Below are 19,913 nucleotides of genomic sequence, written 5' to 3'. Positions count from 1 at the left end.
TTTCTCCCAAGTCTTTTACTCAGCAATGTGTATTTGAGAAGTAAAAAAATAAAAAATATATAAAGACTAAACATAGTCTATTTTTTTTACCAGAAAGTATTTGAAACAAAAGATTTCTCAGGCTCACTTTTCACAAGCTCTGCAAAATGAATGTCTTTTCCCACTGAGGCCTGAGCATATCAATAAATTGGTTATTTCTCCTTCCATTCTCTGTCTCCGCCATAAACAAGCAGCTGCCCTGAAAAGTTACATATTTTGTTTATTTCTTTTTCAACAGGGGACTGATCACATTTGAAAACAAAACCTACGTCCTAGAACCAATGGAAAACGTGACCAGCAGATACAAGCTCCTCCCGGCAGCCACCCTGAAGGGCGTCTGGGGGTCGTGCGGATTACACCACAACGTCTCCGGCCTCGCCGCGGCCAGCAGCCCCCCACCACCCTCCCGGACGTGGGCCAGAAGGGTAGGAGGGAAACCCGAAGTCATGTTTCTGGGGACCTGGGGGCGCCAGCTGGGGACACCCAGTGTTAGCACACCTGGAGGAATTTTCCCATCCGGGTGCTGTGTCGGGGGTGGAGTCACCCGGTTTACCTGGGGCAGAAGCGGGGGGGGGGGGGGTGCGTGTCCCGCGGGCTGAGCATCCTCACACACGGAAACCCCCACCTTGACTTCACAATCGGACCTGAGCTGGGAAAGTGGGGCTCGGAGGAGGACAAAGGGACCGTTGATTACGGCTTCACTGAGAGCCCCCGTGGGCCAGACGCGGGTCTGTGCCCGCCGTGGTGAGCAAAGGGACCCGACCACGGCTCTCAGACAGCCCCTCTGCGCTCTGCGGCGGGGGAGGAAAGGGGTGTTTCTTTGTACGTGGTCTGCGTCACAGCTGGGGTCTTCCCGATGACCGCACAACACTCCCAGGCTTCGCCGCCTGGCCCTGCGGAGGTGACTGGGGTCTGTCAGGGGGTGTGGCTAAGGGGCGTCGCTCCCCCAGCCCACGCAGCTGGCGCCCGTCCTGCTTACCTGCTGGGACTGCCCCAGCGGGCTGGGTTTTCTGGTTGTCTGTCCCTGGGTCTGCTTCTGTGAGGTCTTCTCTTCTCCTCCAGCCCGGGCAGGATCTCTCTCCCTGCCAAGTGGGCAGACACAGGGGGGCCTGACACCCCGAGGGAAATCGTCGTGAAACCTCCCCAAAGGGGCTGCCGGGCCCTTTCCCCTCCTGTGTCGCCCGCGGCCCACGGGCCAGGCGGGGCAGCCCTAGAAAGGACCAGGCAGCCGTGCCCCACGTCTGTCCAGAGGCCCCGAAACGAAGCGGGCACCACGGGAACCCGGCTCAGTTTCCTGCTTTCCCATCTGGGGACAAGGGGTCTGGAGTCCGTAGCTGTGGCGTCTCTTGCACCTGCACTGGAGGGAGGGAGCAGGGGCCGCAGGGCATGTCCCCAAGCTCCCAGCGAACACAGGCTGCCTTCCCCGACTCAGCACTGAGCTGCCCCACGTCACACACTTCATAAATAGTCTTCCTTTGGTCCCTCCTACGTAACTTTTCTAAGTTCACACAGTGAACGTTAGTGTCCTAAGCGATTTCCTCCCGTCCTTCCAAGGTCCCCCCGCAACTGGGGGCCGTGTGAGTGCCCCTCACCTCGGCCCGACCGGTCAGGGCTTTGCACTTGAACTCCGCATCCCTCCTGTCTGCCCGCGTGACCCCGACTTCCCGCGCGTTCGCACGCCCCGGACGAGCCAGCGGTTGGCACGTTGTCCCCGGAGGGGCTTTGCTTTGAGTGCGGTGAGGGCCAGGCGTCGTCCGCGTTCCAAGATTTGTGACCCGGCCGTTGGGACGAGGCTCCCGTGCCCTGGCGTCTCGGGGAGAAGTGGGAGCGTGGGCCGTGCCCCGCGGCCACGTTGCAGCTTTTTGACTAAGTCTACAGCTCCCTCAACCGTGATTGGCACGGCAATTTCCAGCCATTTCGGTTTGAAGGGGACATGCCAGAAACCCGAATAAAAGTGTGGTGTTGCTAATAACGCATACTGAAGTGGAAATGAACCTTCAAATTGGAAAGGGAAGGCATCCGAGGCAGTTCGGCTGGTCCTCAATATTTCTCTCTGGAAACAGTTGTCAGTGTTCTCACGGAAGAGCAAGTGTCCTTGACTGAAAGGGCAATTACATCATGAACATGATGCAAAGAGCAATCCTCGGTACGTGGAGTGTTTGGGAACCGGAATGAGGTGCCGGGTAGTCTGGGGTGGCACCTGTGGGGGACAGGAGCGGGGCACGTTCAAGTTCCTCGCTGCTCCCCTGCCTCGCCCACGCTGCCTTTACTTTATGCCCCAAAATCAGCGTGACTGAAGCTGACCTTGTTTACGCTGTGCGTCAACAACTGCATGGGCGTCTGCCCAGCGTTTTTCTGCCCCAGCGAAATGGTAACTGTGGCAAACATCGGCTTGGAGACTGAGGTTTTGCTCGCCGAGCAGCAGGAGAAACCCGGACTCGGGGCACGCACTGGCCGTAATACAGGCTGAGCTGTGGTCTGTCATTTTCACCAGGCTTTCCAGCAGATCTCGGCAGGCGCCCGCGATCAGAGCTGCTCTGCCCGGTCTCTGTTCTGCGGATCTGCGAGGCCGGCCCGAAGAGCCCTGGTCACCGAGCTCCCCAGCTGCGCGCCCCTCCCGTCCCCGCCCCTCCCCACCAGCCGCGCTCCAGAAAGCACACTCATTCTAACCTTGGCCTCGGCCAGCCGGAAGGAAGGCAGAGGCTCGGCAAATCTGCTACTGGAAAAAATCACGTAATACCTCCCAGAGGCACAGGCACATTAGTTTTAAATTATCCTTTCTTTAGGGACAATCTGTGCTATTTTCCCCTCCATTAGTAGGGAAAACGATGAGTCAAATGTAAGAGCCAATGTCTTCTTTTTCTAGAAAGCGGCGTTCGCTTTGGCTACCCACTACAAAGAGGATGGGTGTCAGGGTGACACTGTTGTGTCTCCCCAAGGGCAGCCGCCGCGGCGTGGCCCCGCACCACAGTTCTGAGGTTCTGGACAGGCGGGCATCTCCAGTGGAAGCCCAGTGCCGGTGGTGGTAGAAACGGTGACAGTCATGTGGGTTGTCTGCAGAGCCCCAGGACGGCTGTACACCAGGAACTAGGCAGGACCATCCGAAGACCCACGGGCGAGAGCAGGCAGGTGGAACTCCTCCCCAGCGTGGCCCTCCTCAGCTCCGTGCCCCCGCGAAGGGGCCGCCGCTCGGCCTCTCCCCGCCCGGGTCACTCTCCAGGCTCCGGGTGGAGAGCCGCCAGCAGTCCCACTCCCTCCCCCGGCCCGGGCTCGGCATCTGTCAGTGTGAGCTTCAGCTCCAGCAGCTGCAGGTGCGGACTCCTGCTGAGTCCTGAATCGATTAAAACCCCGATGAGTCAGTGACAGCTCTCCCTGGTGCCGCCGGGTTTTTGGACTCCAGTCCTTTCCCATTAGCGTGCGGTTCATCAGCTTCAGCCCATTCATCCCGCCGCCTGTCTCGTTTGCTGGTTGGCTCCGCAGCCTGTAGGGTCGCCCGGCCTCGGGGGGCCGCATCCGCTCAGATCCGATCACGGTGCTTCGTCCCCAGCACAGGTCACAGGCCAGGGTGGCGGGGAGACGGCCTTCCCCGGGGGAGACCCCGGCTCAGCTTATAAACATCCACGAAGCGAACTTGGTGTCCAGACGTGCCACCTCTCTGGAGCCGACAGTGATCTCCCCTCGTTCACGGGAAGGTGACCCCAACTTTCGAGTCGTTTAACTCGCTGGCCGTGCCTCCCAGGGAAACGCCGGCCCGGCTCCCTGGTCGCTGTGCTTTTGGTGTCCGGCTGGGTCACGGCCGGCCTGACTCTGGGTGCCGATCTCGGCCGTTACTGCCCCAACCACTCTCCGGCTCCCGCCACCCGGCCTCCTGTCGCACCTCTGTGGTCCCCGCTCCCCGCCCCTCCCCACCACCGCCCGGCGGCACTTGGACCGGTTGATTACAGTGGACCTTCCCGGGTGCAGCCCCAGCCCCGTCCACGTCTGCGGCCTGGAGTCGGCTGCGCGCTCTGCTGGCTCTGGAGACGCCAGCTGTCTGCCAGCTGCTTCGACACGCCAGGGCCCCTCCACCCTCAGGACTGGCGCCGTCACCGTTCCATCCATCTGAAACACCGTTCCCACCCCCTTTTCCCCCCATCCCCCCCCGCACCTCCTCCTCAGGCCTCCGCTCAGCCCCTCGCCCGGTCTTCCTCCCAGTTGGAGAGCCCTGTCCCTCTCCTTTGCGGACCTTCTCACAGCCTGCGCTTGATTTTTTGTTGATTCTTCATGGTCACCCCACCCCCGCCCCAGAGTGTGCGCTCCCTGAGGGCCGCGCCTCGGGCCTCTGGTCCGTCCCTTTAGCCCTAGGTCCCAGCCCAGCGCCTGGCACGCAGGCAGCCCCCGGTGGGCGTCTGCGGGACGAGGGAGCGACACACAGGCAGTCCGGCCCGTAGGAGGAAGGCATCACAATGAGAATTTGGTGGCATCCTAATCTCAACAGCACTTTCCTAACTTAAGTTTCCAGCGCCAGAGTCCTCGATGCAGCGCATTCGGTGGGGGGTGGGGGGGGGACTCTGTCTCTGGGAACTGGAGAGGCCCAGGAACTCCTTCCCTCTGGAACAGGATTCCAGGAGCGCCTCAGCCTCCAGCCTGGAGCAGAGGCCCCCGGGCCGTTCCCAGAGGCTTAAGTTCCTGTCTCTTTGTGGAAGGGCGTTGGTTTTTAACCCCAAAAATAAAAAAAAAATTAATCAGACAACCAGTTTCAAATGTTGCTCTGCATGTCAGAAATTTTAAGCGTGAGTTGTTTAAACTGGGCAGCCAACATAGGTGGAAACCACAGGGAGGTCGTCTGAGGCTCTCTCGGGGCGCAGCTGACAGAAGAACCCCCACCACCACCCGCCTTCCCCCCCCCCCGCCCGCTGCCCCCCACGGCTGCGGGCCGGCCACTCCCGGAGGGCTTTTTATTACAGTGCGGTTAGCGGCTCTCTGAGCTTGCAGTTCTCTGACTCATGAGAAAGTCTGGACTCCCGAAAACTGCAGAGGCAGGGAAACTGTGCTGACGTGTGTGTTTTCGTGGTCTGGAATCACGCGTTTCCTCCACGGTGAGCCGAGGCTGCTGGGAAACGTCCCCTGGCCGTGTCGGCCTCAACCCCCGGCCACCCAAAGCTGTGAACATGTGAAGTGACCGGCACCCTCTCTAGGGGTTGTCCAAAGGGAGATGAACTCATGTTTCCATGTTCAGAGCTTTATTTCCTGCTCTCCAGTTAGCTGGATCTGTTCACGGTTAGCAGGGAACTGAGGGGGGGCGGGGAGGCTTCTGCTTCTTCGCACCCCAGTGAGGAAGAGGGGCAGGGGCCTCACTCTTGGAGAAGGTGTCTCATTTTGTGGACCCAGTGGGTACCACGGAGGCGAATCTGTTTTGCCCCATAAATACATACTGATCATCATGAAACACACCTACAACATATAGTGACAACACAACACTTTTTTTTTGTAATGTTATAAAAGTTCAGGAAATTATACTTTTCATGGAGCCTTTTTTTTCTTCCTCCTTAAGGGTTCCAGATTTTTTGGGGGAACACTAAAGTCGTGAATCAGCACAGCTGGGCAGCGGCAAGGGGGAACAGTGCCGGGATACACACATCTTTCTTAGGAAGATCTGTTTGCGAAACCCCGGACGCACGGGGATTTGTTTCATAAAGGATGTTTCCCTCAGGATTATGTGACCGGAGAGCTGATGCAAAGCATGCCTTGGTCGTTTGCGCCTTTGTCTGAAAGCGTGGCTGTGGCGTGCAGGTGTCACACGTGAGGCGGCGTGTGCAGCCGACGCACACGCCAGAGGTGCGGTCGTGAGGCCCACGACCCGCTCACCCCCCTCTCCTGCCACTGCATTTTATCGCAGAGATGGAAGGCTTTGTGTGTTTGTTTTCAGTGTTTGCTTTTTGAGACCCCCCCCCCCCCCGCGAATTCCTCTTTTTCTCCTCAAAACACCTCTGGGATTCTCCCAGTACTTCACAGAAGAGGGCGAGTGTGTCTTGAGGAAGCCTGATTCAGACGCAACCCGCTTCCGAGGATGCCTTCCTGTTGGGGGGGTGGGGGGGGTCCTCCCTGTCCTCCCCCTGGGATATGCAGTGTCCACCACATTCCTCGGCACCGTTTCACTCCTACCAAACCCCTTTTCTCTGGTGGCGTTTTCTTTTCCTGACACTGTTTCTTTCTGGGGTTTTTTTTTTTTTTCCTTTTTGTTCCTCTCTCATTTTCCTCCCAACGTCTCTTCCTTGCCTGGCTGTTCCCCGCGCTCAGCCCCGCCCGTCTCCCACCGCTCCTAGCGCGGGGTTTCCGGCGGCGGCGGCCCCGGGAAATAAGCCCACTGGCCTGGCGGGGCCCGCTCGGTGTCTCTCCGGAAGGGGTCTGCGGGTCCTGCTGCACACACGGTCTCTTCCACGGTTCTCAAATCACAAAACTGGGCCCTAGAGGCAAGGGAAGGCCCAGGGGACCCTGCTCCCCACTTTGCTGTAGTGCCGTGCACGGCCGACCTGTACAGCCATTGGCGGACATGAAGGGCTCCTGGTCTGGAGAGGCTGGGCCCGCCGCCCGCTTCCCCGCGTGTCCCTGCATGTGCGTGTTCTGATCTCACGGCCCGTGCTCCGCAGGCACGTGAGATCCCCGGGCCAGGGTTTCCCAGACAAATGGAAACCGGTCCCTCGTGTCGAGAAGGTTCCGCAGGGGTCGCTGGGGCTGGAGGCGGACTTCTGGGTGGAAAGGAGGTGTGGGGGCCCGTGACGGCGAGGACGAGCCCCTTTAGGTCGAGGGTCTGGGCGGAGGGGCGCCACAAGAAATTAACCCCGTGTTTACCTTGCCAGCACAAAAGAGACACCCTCAAGACGACCAAGTACGTGGAGCTGGTCATCGTCGCGGACAACCGAGAGGTAAGAGCGTCGTGGCGCTCCTCGGCCCGGCCGGCTGCAACCCAGGAAAAGGGAAAGAGCATGTTTAAGCGAGTCATCATTTGCTGAATCAACCCCATTTTCTGTGGGCCCGTAAGAGCATTATAAACAACTCATGGAAAAGTGGTTTTCTGCTGTTATAAAGTATAAAATATTAAAAATGTCTCCACTGTTACCAAAGAGGAGCCGAGGACTGCAAAACAAAAAAGACGAAACAGTCTCTCTGTAGCCAAGCTCTCTCAACAGGGGGAATCTGCCGGGGGACTCGGCACAGGCCTTAAGAATGCGTTCTAAACTGTTTGGGAGAAGAGTTTAGTTTAGAAACTGTCCGCTGTGTCCTCGCCCAAAACGAACGAGTGGACGCCATCAAGATGACGCAGGAAAGTCCTGCCTTCCGAAGCAGGAACTGATGTCACGTTAGTTGTTTCTTTCAACTGACGTTTCACTAGCATTTCTGGAAGTGTCTTCTCTATCCGTTTCTGCCTCTGCCACACATGACAAATCGGGCGACACTTTCTCATCGCCCCGACACGTACCAATGAAACAGGGTGACGGTTTCTCGGAAAACCGAGAAGGTCTGATCAGAGGGGAGAAGGGGGACTTGACTAGCTTCTTATCCCGTCTCCTCCGTCTTTCTTGTGCGACTCATTGCCACAGGCATCGATTCCTGTGACTGTTTAATTTAAAAAAAAAAAATAGAAAGGCAGTTTCTGGGGAAGTTAAAATCGAGTTGACGATATGAGCAATGGCTCTGGACTGCCTTCCGGTTGTCTGCCTGCTCTTGGCCCGCGCTGCGGCCCCCTCCCTCGTGCGCAAGGCTGGAACGGTGCAGAGGGTCTTAGGGGCGCTCAGCTCGGGCGAGTTCCAGGGGCTTTCAGAACGTCCCGGCCCGGGGAGGCTTCTCAGCAGGGCGGGAGCTCATTCCACGGGAAACCAGGGAGGGTCCCGGGCCGGGGGGGGGGGGGGGGGGTTGTCAAGCTGAAGGCTTGACGTCTCCAGGAGCTGGGAAGATGAGCTTTGACGGATGTGGTTGCTGTTATTAATACTGACGTTTAAAATTATTAAGTTTCAGAGGCAAGGCAAGGACCTGGAAAAAGTTAAACAGCGATTAATAGAGATCGCTAATCACGTTGACAAGGTACGTTCTCTTTCGGGTAATTAAATCACTCAGATCAGGTAAATGTTTGGAAAAGAGGTGGGGGCGGGGATGCAGCTCGCCTCGCCCAATGGGGCGGGGAGCTGGGGGTCTGCCCCTGGTCCCGGGGGACCGCAGACTTCGCTCCTTGGAGCCTGGACCCCCAGGGCCCAGAGCGGCTGCAGGACCCGCCCGCCCCCGCTGTCCCCGTGGCAGCGGCCTGCCTACACCTCCAGGCGCTCTGCTGGCCGCAGAGTCCCCGTCTCAGGAGTCTCTGGCCTCCAGTTAGATCTGGGGTCCCGACAGGGTGCAGCCCACCCTGGCAAGAACTCCCAGGCCAGCCTCTTCCGGGGTCTTCCTGGGAGGAGCGCACCAGTTCCTGGCTCCTGCCCCCACCAGCCCAGCCCTGCGCCGACGTGGCCCTGAGGGTGGTCTCTCAGTTATAAAAGACGGGGGCGGGGGGTGCCCCCCGAAGTTCCTTACACTTCCTGTTCGTGAGGAGGTGGTGAAACTGTCTTCTCTACATCACCCCCTGCGTGGGAGGGAGAGCGGCGAACTGTTGGGTGCAGATGGATGGTCTCAGAGCCTAAACTGGGCCTCTCTGCCCGTCAACGGCTTTGCAGCGGGGTGTCTGGGTGGGGCCTGGGCGCCAGGGTCTCCCCAGGGTTCTCACTTGCAACGTGAGTGTGACCGCTGCCCTAACACAACCGTAGTTCTCAGCCACCGCCGGTCTCCTGCCTGTGCGGGCGGGTGGGAGGGGAGAGAGTCTCGGGGGGGTCCTCCAGAACGCTCGAGTTTTACGCGCGCAGTCGGAGGGTGTCCCGCGGCAGCTGCACACACCAACAATCCTACTGTGTGTGAGTGAGGGGGTTTGTCGGGGTTCTCAGAACAATGGAGGCAAAGGCCCTCCTGGAAGGGCAACTCGGTTCTAAAAGGCGCACGGGCAGCCCCGAGCACCGTGCGCCCGGAGCTCAGAACGCAGCACACGAGGTCGCCTCGCAGACCTTGGACGGAGAAGGAGGAAGCCACGAGCCACCTTAAACCGAGGCTGCTCGTTGCCGGAACCCATTTTAAAATGAAGCGTCTGCCTTTCTGTGTTGCTTCCGTCTGCAAAACCGAAAACGAGCGTTTGGGAGTTTGTTAATAACTTGCACCAGTAATTAGCAATCGAGCTCAGCAAAGTCCCAGGGGCCTCGGCGGGGTTTGCCCTCCCGGCGGCTCTGGTTTCGGGTGGGAGAGAGTGGAAGGGCTCAGCACACGCGTGCAGGGCCTGCCCCAGCAGACCCCCGAAGACCTTGGTGGGGCGCCCTGGCCCCTTCCCACACCCCCGGCCTCCACGTGCACCGGCCGATGAGCCCGGGCCTGGCGCGGGTCCCAGATTTCACTTTTGCAACCGTGTATTCTGCACGTGTCTCGGCCCCGGTTACACAGTGACTGTCCCAGCGGCAACTTCCTCATGTGCAAAAATCTTGGCTCTTCTCGGCCGTTCCAAACGAGTAACTGCTGGGCAGCTGCATTGGAGGGAAGCGGGAGGAGGGCGGGCGGGGCTGGAAGACCCAGAAGTGATTTAACGACAGAGGTGACATTTCTGAAACACTCAGGAAATCCCCCCCTCCACCATAAGCCAAACACAGCAAGTCTGCCTGAGGCTTGTACTTGGCAGGGGACCCGGCCGGCAGGAGGAAGATGTTGGCCAGGCAGGGTGGGGGTGCCTGCCAAGTGCAGTGACTGGGTCGCCTCTTTGACCTCTCACCCCTCTCTTCCTACTCCTTATTCATTAAGGAGTCAGCAGCAGCTGCACATTCTTTCAGGCTGAACCTCCGCGACCTCCTCGAGGGACCCGTCTTGCATGAGTTTAATTTCTTCGGGTCTTTTCGCGCTCGTGTGGGTCTTCCCTCCTCTCCCAAGCCTGTTGCCTGAAGGACACGAGGCCGTGTGTTGGATCTCAGGAGACTGCCCTGTAGTTGGACCCATTTTTTTTTTCCAGATCCATTTTTTGCAGGAGGCCTTCCTTGAGCCGTGGAGCACAGCAACCTCTGAACTTCCGGTTCACGTGCTTTCCCAGCAGTTCGCCTCTCTGGAGTTCACTGTGGGGGTGCTGTGAGCCTCCGGCTGACGCCCGAGCCCTCGGGAGCCCAGGGCAGGGCCGCCCTGGTCCTTCTTCCGCTCTGTGCCAGAGCCCAGCTGGGCCCAGAGCGACAGCCCCGTGAGTGGCTGCCCAGCTCCGGCCGAGCCTCTCTGTCTGTGCCTGGGGTCACAGGGCGTCCCCGCGGCACAGGGTCTGAGCATTCACACGCTGTGGGGCTGGGGTTTAAAACCTAAGCCCCCCAGCCCAGCCCACCCGTATGCACACCCCAGCCAGGCCGGTCAGGTCCTGAAGGTTCCGCCGTCCCTCCGGGTCTCAGTGTCCTGGACTGTACAATGGGAATACTGATTGTTCTGAACCCTGCGTTGTTACGAGGACCGAGAGAGTGACGGCATAGAACGCCCTTGGCCCTGGGCCCCAGACCGAGCGCACACGCAGCACGTGTCAGCTGCGGTGGTCGTTACTGGGAAGAACCAGGAGGGGCATCACAGTCCCGGGGGGAAGGTCCGCACACAGCCGGGAGCTGGGGACTGTGTGTGATGCCCTGAGGTGACTCCAGCCTCACACGACAGAGGTCGGAGGTCGGAGCGGAGGGGCTGCACCTTCTGTCCCTCTCCGCAGGGAGTCAGCCCCCAGGGTGCGATCTGAGAGGGCCGATGGATGGGGGTCGACGGGGAGCTAGCTCAGAGAAGCAGTGTCTGTCCGCCGTTCACCTTAGTGACCGCTTCCCTGCAGCGCCTGTCGGAGGCAGCCAGGGCCCCCTTCACGGATGACATTCCTGGGGCCCCGACCCGGGAAGCCGGTGTGGACATCGCACTAGGTCTCCCATGTCTCTGCCTTCTCGTCCCCATTGCCTTTGTACATGAGACAGGACAGCGGCCAGACACGTGCACTCGAAGGTCCGGCGGAGTCCGGGAGCCCCACTTTGTCTGGGTGTTCCCCAGCCACTCTTGACTAAGAAGCTGTCGGGCAGCCCTTTGGTCCTATAATTGTCTCATTAGCTTGTTAATGTAAAGCTCGTAATTGCTATCTGCTCGGAACCGAGCCCAGTGGCCGCCGTCTGTCTCTGGCCCGTGATGTGATTTGGGTTCCATCTGGCATCTTCTGCTCACCTAACGCTCACCAGACGGCTGCGGGGAGGAGCGAGGGACAAGACAAGCCCGCCCTCCCCCGGTCAGAACCCAGGGCGAGATGCCCGGCCTCAGGGGTTCATTGTACTCTGGCGCACAGCATCGGACTGGGGCTGCGCTACGCAACTCGAAATCACTCCTGTGATTCCGTTACTCGTTGGTCCAGATGTTTCTAGCAGCTAATTGTAGGACCTGCCCACATTGGAGCCCGATTTGGCAGCCAGCACCTGCCAGGTCGCTCTCTTCGGCCGCCTGGAGCGTTGGAGGATGAGGCCTTCTCCCCGGGCCCTGCCTCACACACCGCAGGCCCTGAGAGATCGCACAGCCGGCCAGGCGATCCCCCCCCCCCCCCCACGCTCTGAGGACAGAGCCACCCCCCTGTCTGTGCAATGCACATCTGGCAGCACGGTAGTTGGGGGACGTGGGCGGTCCTTACCTGACCCCTGACCCTTGCCCAGATAAACTTGTCTGGGACAAAACCATCCTTCGCTGTTGGAAAAGTGGCTTCCCTACCTCCGGCCCAGGATGATCTGCTTGTGGAGAGGGGGCTGGGGGCTGCAGCCATGAACCTGGAGACTGGGTGCAGAGAGCCAGTGAGCGCACCCGAAGCTCCGCCTCACCCACCCGTGAAAGGGGAGATCCTTTTTGTAAGAGCCCTTTCCCGGGACACCCGAGGCGAGCCGCCTTCCAGCCGCGGAGAGGAGAGGGGTCGCTCAAGTTCCCCAAGAAGAGTTCACGTGTACCTGTGTTGCTCTGAAATCTCTTGCTTTTCTCGTTTAATCCAAACCCCCAGATTGAGTGCAGGTGACAGAACAGAACAGTGTCAGCCAAGCCTGAGTCTCTGCCAAGAAATTAACACAGATGTATTCTCACTACCTCGTAGGCAGAACGTTTAGCTTCAAATGAACAAATGACTGTCTTTGGCAGAGTCTCTGAGAATCCTAACTCCCTCGTTGCCTTCCTCGCAGTAGACACGAACTGGCAGGCTTTAGCCGTAACAGAGCCGCGTTAGGTACACTCCACACCTGTGCGCGCAGTTTCAGGCACCCGGGAGTCATTTGAAACGAGTGCTTCCGAAACAGCAAGGGCAGACACCAGAAAGGCTCACGGTGGTAGCACGCGATTGCTCCGCAGCATCCGAGCGCCCCGTGAACACGTCCTAGCGCACCTGGCGCCACAAACACCCCCGCGCCTCGGGAACCGGGGGACACGGCGGCGTTTCTCTCACCCGCGTCGGTGGAGTTCCAACCGCGCCGATCCGCGCCCCCGCCCCCCACGCGGTGCGTTCTCGTTAACGCGACCCCCAGAGGACGTCCGTGTCCTCAGTTCTACAGGCCGCTGAACATCCGGATCGTGCTGGTCGGCGTGGAGGTGTGGAACGACCTGGACAAGTGCCCCATCAGCCAGGACCCGTTCACCAGCCTCCACGAGTTCCTGGACTGGAGGAAGATGAAGCTTCTGCCGCGCAAACCCCACGACAACGCGCAGCTCGTCAGGTAGGACACCCGCGTCTCTCCCGGGCGTGGGGGGCGCGCGGCCTCGGCGCGCCCACTCTGCTCTGGCCCCCCGGGGGCGGTCCGTGGCGCCTTTCCTGGGCGCACAGGTGTCTCTCGCCCCGAGGACACCCTGGGAGACCTCTTCCTCTGGCCGATGTCCTGTCCTCCTTCTGTAACCTGGACGTTGTCCTTATGCAACTTTTTCTAGTCGTAATCCCCGTGGGAAATCGTCCAGAGCAGGCTATTTTTAAAGCTCGGTGTCTTTCCTTGTTAGTGGAGAGTGTGTTTGCACCATCTGAAGACAGGGCATCCAGGCGGTTATTGTCAGACGCTGGGAGAAGGAACGGCTTCGTTCCTCCCCCCGGTTCGCGGTCATCCTCTGCATTTCTGGGCCAGAGACTGACCAGCCGCGTAGCGCGTGAACCCTGGGTTCTGCCTTCCAACCGAATGGGACTGAGCACCAGTTAGGAACCCGACATCCTCACGCGAGGAGATGTGAACCTAGTGGGGACCGACCCCGCCCACGGCCCGGCTCGTGGGGTCTGCGGTGTGCTGGGAGAAGCATCAGTGTCGAGGAAACCCCAGGGCGAGGAGCGTGTGATGTAATGAGTGAGGGGACACACAGCTATGACGTAACAGTACATGGGCGAGACGGTACAGACACCTTTATTTTTAAAAGAAAAAAATGCTTATCATAATCTAAACGGGTAGGAAGTCAATTTTTCCCAAAGTCACAAACTTTGTATTAAAATTCTTAAACCGTTCACGCCATTATTCTTTTCTTCTCGTGTAGCTCCTATCGCTGAGTTAAAAGCTTTGGAGTTAGAGACACTTTTCTCTGGCAAATTGGGTTTAACTTACTGAACGTTTATGGAAAGTGAAAAGCCGACCCTACCCCGCCCTCACTTTGGAAAATGCCCCCGTCCGAGCTGAGGCGGGTGCCATTCCCCGGTCATTTACTTTGGCCTTTTTCCACTGTTTCGGTTTTTTTTTCCTCCCTTGCCTTGGATATTTGCGGTTGCCTCATATTTTGGGCATTGATTAATCCTGAACTACTAAAAAGTAGAATCAAAGTGTTTTGTTTTGATTTTTTTCCCAAATGGAGTCTGTCCAACTTGAACATCTGGAAATAAATTAGCTTTTTATATAACCTTCTTATTTCTATACATATATAAAATGGCCTATAGAGATACAGATGTAAAAGCTGCCGCCTCTACTATTGTCTGTAAGAATGCAATGGGAGGGAGGGCTGGGTACATACATGTGCACATGCATACATTCATACATACATGGATAAGGTTCGATATGTACTTGCTGCCTTTTGGCCACCTGACCACTGCCAAAACGCCTCACTTTTCAAGTAATATAGGTAAAGTCCATGTATGTACCTGGCCACGATAACATGGCTAAACCATGTGTTTCCCTTAACAGAGGTTCAACCCATACAAACAATGCCTAATCCCTAATGCACGAGTTTGGAACCAATATGCACTTGCGTTAACCAGGCTCTGATGTCATCAGACTCACTGACCGAGACCCCACATGCGGGAAGCTGCACCGGAGCCATAGGTCCCCTTCCGGAAGCCTCCGCCCAGGGTGCTGAGGCTTCGCGGGTGCTCACTTCTCCACCGACTCCGGAGGGTCCCTAAGTTTTCTGCCCATTTCGGTTTTACAAGCTCCGTCCGCACGCCGTTGTGGGAGAGCTTGGGTGTCTGACCTGCCACGTCACAGGGGAGAGCACCACTCCCCTGCAGCAGAACCCCTGGGCAGCCCTTCCTGCGCTCCCCTTAACGGAGCGCGATCCCCTGGGGCTCTGGTCCAGCCTCCCACCGGCGCGCGCGCCCGTGGAGGGGAGCAGCTCCCTCGCCCCTTAGCCACCAGGCAGAACACAACGCGCACCTACGAGGATCGCGCCTGGTTGTCGCGACCGAACGCCACACGGTCGCAAAGGGCTCGACTTTTGTGCTCGAGGTCCGGGTCTGGAACGCACAAACCCGGGAGTGCTGCGAGGGCGATGGAAACCGCCCGTCCGCGCGTCCTCACGCGGCGACCCTGGTCTTGGCCGAGGCTTTCGCGTCTCCCGGGGGCACGCGGGTCATCCTGGGGCTGCGAGTGTCCCTGCTTCTGTGCCTCCTCCTCTGCGTGTCAGTCTCGCCCCGCGAGTCCCCAGCCCAGGACCCAGGCACACGCCCTGCTCACAGTGTTCTCGGCGCGCCGTGTTTTTTCTCGTCCAAGGTTCAAAACCCAAAGGTACATATTATAAAACGCCTTCATTCTCTATTAGTTGAAGCAAGTCCTTTCTTTTCCTTCCTAGCGGGGTGTACTTCCAAGGGACCATCATCGGCATGGCGCCCATCATGAGCATGTGCACGGCGGAGCAGTCCGGGGGCGTGGTCATGGTAAGTCAGGGGCGTGGTCAGGGTAAGTCGGAGGCGTGGTCATGGTGGTCGGGGCGTGGTCATGGTAGTCGGGGGCGTGGTCATGGTAAGTCAGAGGCGTGGTCAGGGTAAATCTCTGTGCCCTGGGCAGCCGGCACAGGGTCCCGCTTCCCCTGGAGGCGGTCCCAGCAAATCCCTCCTCCCACCGGACTTGGTAAAATCAGATTCTTTTCCTGAACGCCTTTTAGATTTCATTCTGTCTTCCCTGTAGCTCTGTTCGCTGTCGTACACAACCCACAATATTTGAGGGACTGCTTAGAAAACATGTAGATTTGCACACTGGAAAGGTGAGCGTGCAAAAAGTAGCTCGGTGCAAACCCGTCTTCCCCATTTATGGGGAAGAAGTTTCAGCTGGGATTCTGGTCGAGGCATTCCAGTGCGGGAATCCCCTCCCGGCGCTGGGAGGAGCCAGGGCCCCGGGGCTGCCCTCACCGCTGGGCTTCTCGGACGGCCTGTGGTCTCCCCAAACAGAACCGTTAGAACGGCTTTCTGAGGCTTCTGCCTCCAGGCCCGACAGCCAGATGTCTGAGGTTTTTAACTATTTACCACCGCAAATGCCTGACATACCTCCTAGCCAGTGTCCAATCCGTCTGTGTGAAACCTTATTCTTGGAAGGCAGCGGCCCGGGTTTATTGCTGTACAAAGATCCTTTTGTCGTGTCTGGACTCTGTGTGTTTGTAAAAGGAAATAAAAATGGGAGGGATATTTGGGACTCGTTTCTTACGAACTTCAGAGGGAGGCGGCTTTGATAGGCTGCCCAGCAAGGTACTCCTGCTCGGGTCCCTTCCATAACTGGGGGGAAGTTCGCCCCAGGCCAGTGCTGCCCCTGCTCTGAAAGTGGGGTGCCCCCTTTGCACCCGCCCTCAGACGGGGGCAGTGTCCTCAGGGACCGTCCCACCACCTCCGTGAAACGAGCAGAGCCTGGCCCTTCCGAGAAACCCTGAACTCCTCTGCATCTGTCAAACAGAACATTTGTGACCGTTCCATTGTGTTCCAGGGCGGAAGGAGGTGTATGTTCTGCTGACTCTAATTTCTCTCCACACACCGCCCACCCGCATCTCCTTAGTGACCGGACGCGAGGGAGCGCTTCCTCTCTCAGGGCAGTGCTGGGGGTTCCTGTGCGCCCTCCCCCGCGCGCACGGGGAGGCCGGGGAGGCCGCGCGGAGGGGTCACGCCCACGCCCTGACTTCTGGCTTGAACCGGCTGCGCTCCGCTTTTTTGGAACCCGGCAGCCCTGCGGGCGCTGCACACCACGGAAGTCACTGGGAAGTTGGGTTTTTCTCGGTTGCAGGTCAATTTCAAGTCGGACCCCAACTGCATTTTTACAGAGCAGCCTGCGAAGTTTCCAAAGGGCATCATTTCCTGCGTCATGGCTCCATGGTCAGTCGCTCACTGACCCTGCCACCGCGAATTGGTGTAAACGCTTTCTAGAGCCGAAGCCGAATCCCGCATAAGCACGGCCGGTTCGGCCCCTGTGCGGTGCTTCGGCGTTTTTATAACCAACGTGATCGTACTAAATGTCTTCCCGGGGTTCGTACCCCTTATTCTGTTTCCCTGCGAGCATTGCGTCAAGATGCCTTCTGCAAAAGCACACAGGGATGCCCAGCCTAAAAAAATTAAAATAAAAAAAAAGGTTGTACGTGAATGTGGGAAACAGAAGCAAATATGCACTCTGCAGTCAGGGTCCTCAAGGCCAAAGTCAACCGGCAGGAAGTGCGTTTGGCCGACTTGGCAGCCGCTCAGGTCGGCCCCAGACTCCCTCCTTGTTTGCTCTACACGCACAAGAGAGGCATCAGGTGGGAAAAAGAGGACGCAGCCCCTTAGCGTCTATCACGTTCACGCGATAAGCAAGACCCACGGCTTGACCAGATCTAAAGCCCCTAGATGTTCTCCTAGCGCCTCTGAACTTACATTCCTGGGGCGGGGGGGGGGGGGGGGGTCCCATGCAGCCATGCCGTATTCAGAAACTTACAACTGCGCAGGGAAGGACGTGGAGGAGCAAGGGAGCAGGGCTGCTCATCCGGTTGAAAATGCGCCTTCTGACACCGTTTCTCGATGTCCTCAGCGTGGGGCGGGCATTTACTTCGGTGACTTGCCGGCGTGCCCCTGGAGCACACTGAGCTAAAACAGTCTTGGTTTGGGGATAATGCCGTGAATAAAGAGGTCGCTTTTTTTTTTTCCTTCTTGCAAACGTAAACTGTTTATCAGGGTCTCTTTAGAGGCCTTCTGCTTATAATCACCTATGCGTGAAAGAATGCAAAACAATTTGGCAATTAAAATCAAAACCAAGATATTCAGGGATGCAAAAGAATCAGATGCAGAGTAATTTTTGAAGGATGAAGTCCTTGAATTTCGGGCCAAAGCATGCTAAATCGAGCCCTTCGCATTTGGAGTTTTGGCTCCACGCTCTTCGCCAGCGTGTGTTATTCTTGAGAATCGATTTCCTGAAACATATTTGTGAAGCTTCCTACAACAGGAAACTGTAAAATCCAAACAGAGTCATTTTCTAGGCATTCCATCTACCCTAGGAATAACTCACTTCCTTGACACGCTGTCCTTGCCTTAGACTGGGGGCTGGTGGTAGAGGCGGTGGCAGCTGGAACCGCTAACCCACCTGTGGGATCGGGCCTGAAGGCACCTTTCTGGAGAGGCCTCGCAAAAACTCTCTTTTCCAGCATAATGCTTTCTCCAAATCCCAGGGCAGTGCAGAGCGGCATTCAAACAGAGGGCCCTCAGCACTCCGCGGCGTGCAGGCCTCCGCGGAAATAACCATTCGTGGGCACGGCGCCGCAGGTCTCATCCACTGACCAGTTTCCGTTTGTTAAAGTCAAGTAACAATGTATGGATCCTCTTAGCTCATTTTAAATATCGAGTTAGCCAAGCCACACACGCGCTCCACCGAGTTACAGTGGCCAAGCACCGCTTAGTGAGTAGAGAGACTGTCTCCCGTCATCAAGCAGGAGGCTGAGGGAACCCCAGCCACCCAAGTCAGAGAGTCAGGACGCCTCTCCACACATCCCCAAAGCCCGCCTGGCTAAACGAGGGGCCCAACTGGCTCGCAGTCTCAGCTCAGTGAGCCCCCACGCGGATTCCTCAACGCGGGTAGCGTTTACTGGGGATTACCGTGAGGTTTCCGGGCGTCCTTCCCCCAGCAGACGGGAGGAGGCGTGCTCAGCAACAGCGTTCAGGTGCTGTTCAGGGTGTATCACAGGGCGTGTTTCCCCGCACCGGTCTTGCGTAGCAAGGTCTCAGTCCCGGATGGAACGGTGCTGTTATTCCCCGTGGAGGAACCAGATCTTCCTCTGACGGAGGACAGGGTTCCCTTCAGTCAGCGGCAGCAGGTTGCCGGGGCCATGCGGGTTCCCAGGGGGGTGGGTGCAGTCAAATGTCGAGGAAAAGTGCATGTCGGGACGGGGGTCGGGGGCCCGGGAAACAGGGCCGAGCAGACGTGTGAACTGTGCATCTGTGCTCTCGTGTTTTCTTGGAGGACCATTCGGACAGCCCCCTTGGTGCGGCCGTGACCCTGGCACACGAGCTGGGCCACAATTTCGGGATGAACCACGACACCCCGGAGAGAGGCTGCGGCTGCAGGACGGCTGCCGACAAAGGAGGCTGCATCATGAACCCTTCCACCGGGCAAGTACTCCCGCCCGCCTCCCGCTGCTCCCGGCTGGGCCCAGCACTCCCTGGCCTTCTGGCCAGGGCACCCGTGGAAGTTTCTAGAAAGAAATTTCTCCCCGAGTAGCAAGAGTGGACCGTGCTGCTCTGAGAGAGCCTTAGGTGACCGACCGGGTTGCAGTGCTGCGTGGCGAGGACTGACCTCCTCCTGAGCACGGGTGGCACTCGTGCTGCTGTCCTCATCCAGAAACCACACACTGCCTTACAGCCCCAGCACGTGTGTGACTCGAACCCACAGCCCCCGCGCTGCGGCCGCTGGAGGGCCTGGTTCCCCTAGTGGCAGGTGGGGGAGGTCACAGAGGCCCGAGTCCCTCAGGGGGTGCTGGGTGAGAGGGGCTTCCTCCCACAGGGCTGGGCCTGCGGTGGACTCGAAGGGTGCTGGCAGCTGGGGGACTTGGGCCCCCGCCTCTGATACCACGTCACCACAGCCGGTCTCAGAGGGCTCAGGGCCGCGACTTCCGTCTCAGCAGATGCTGCTGTCACCCCTCACGTAACGCCCTCCTGGAACTCTAGACTGGGTTCACTCAGAGCCAAAGGAAGGCAGTTTCGTTATCACAGCATCAGGTGAGGTGGGGACAGACCGGCTCGGAGTGGCTGCAGATCCTGCGGTCTCCGTGCGCCTGAGGGCCCGTCCCAGCCCAGAATGTGGTGCTCACGTGAGATCTCCATTAGCAAGGGAAACACTCCCTCCTCAGCGCCTCCATCCTTTTTACCCCTCGAGACCTTCCCCACGCGTATCTTCAAGGCACGCCGCAGGCCGAGGCTGCTCTGGGGTCCACTTTGCAGCCCGGCAGCCCGGACACAGGCCTCTGCCGAGACTCGCCAGCATGGGGCGGTCATACTGAGAGGGGGACCCCTGCTAAAGGGGGTGTCAGGGTCCCAGGGGAGGGGTGCATCGTTGTGGAATGTGGCCCTGCTTGTATAAGCCATAGCCCTGGAAGCCCGCTGTCCAGGGGCTGCGGGGCCTCACTGGGCCCCTGGAACAAAG

At 58.5% G+C, this 19,913-nt stretch overlaps 1 protein-coding gene across 1 annotated transcript in view; it reads left to right on the top strand.

Moving 5' to 3' along the window:
* The window catches only part of ADAM12 (ADAM metallopeptidase domain 12), a 271,784-nt gene that overhangs the window by 191,331 nt on the left and 60,540 nt on the right, over positions 1-19,913 (top strand). The window contains exons 6-11 of the mRNA XM_045854355.1: positions 278-464; positions 6,879-6,944; positions 8,029-8,100; positions 12,640-12,809; positions 15,124-15,208; positions 18,735-18,883. Coding sequence (XP_045710311.1) covers positions 278-464; positions 6,879-6,944; positions 8,029-8,100; positions 12,640-12,809; positions 15,124-15,208; positions 18,735-18,883 — 729 coding nt within the window. The remainder of the gene's footprint in view (positions 1-277; positions 465-6,878; positions 6,945-8,028; positions 8,101-12,639; positions 12,810-15,123; positions 15,209-18,734; positions 18,884-19,913) is intronic.

This window comes from Phyllostomus hastatus, unplaced genomic scaffold (genome assembly GCF_019186645.2).
Source record: "Phyllostomus hastatus isolate PE091 unplaced genomic scaffold, TTU_PhHast_1.1 phas_scaffold_1066, whole genome shotgun sequence".
In the NCBI taxonomy this organism is placed as follows: Eukaryota; Metazoa; Chordata; class Mammalia; order Chiroptera; family Phyllostomidae; genus Phyllostomus; species Phyllostomus hastatus.
The sequence above is the reverse complement of the archived record's forward strand: the minus strand, read 5'-3'. Positions and strand labels throughout refer to the sequence as shown.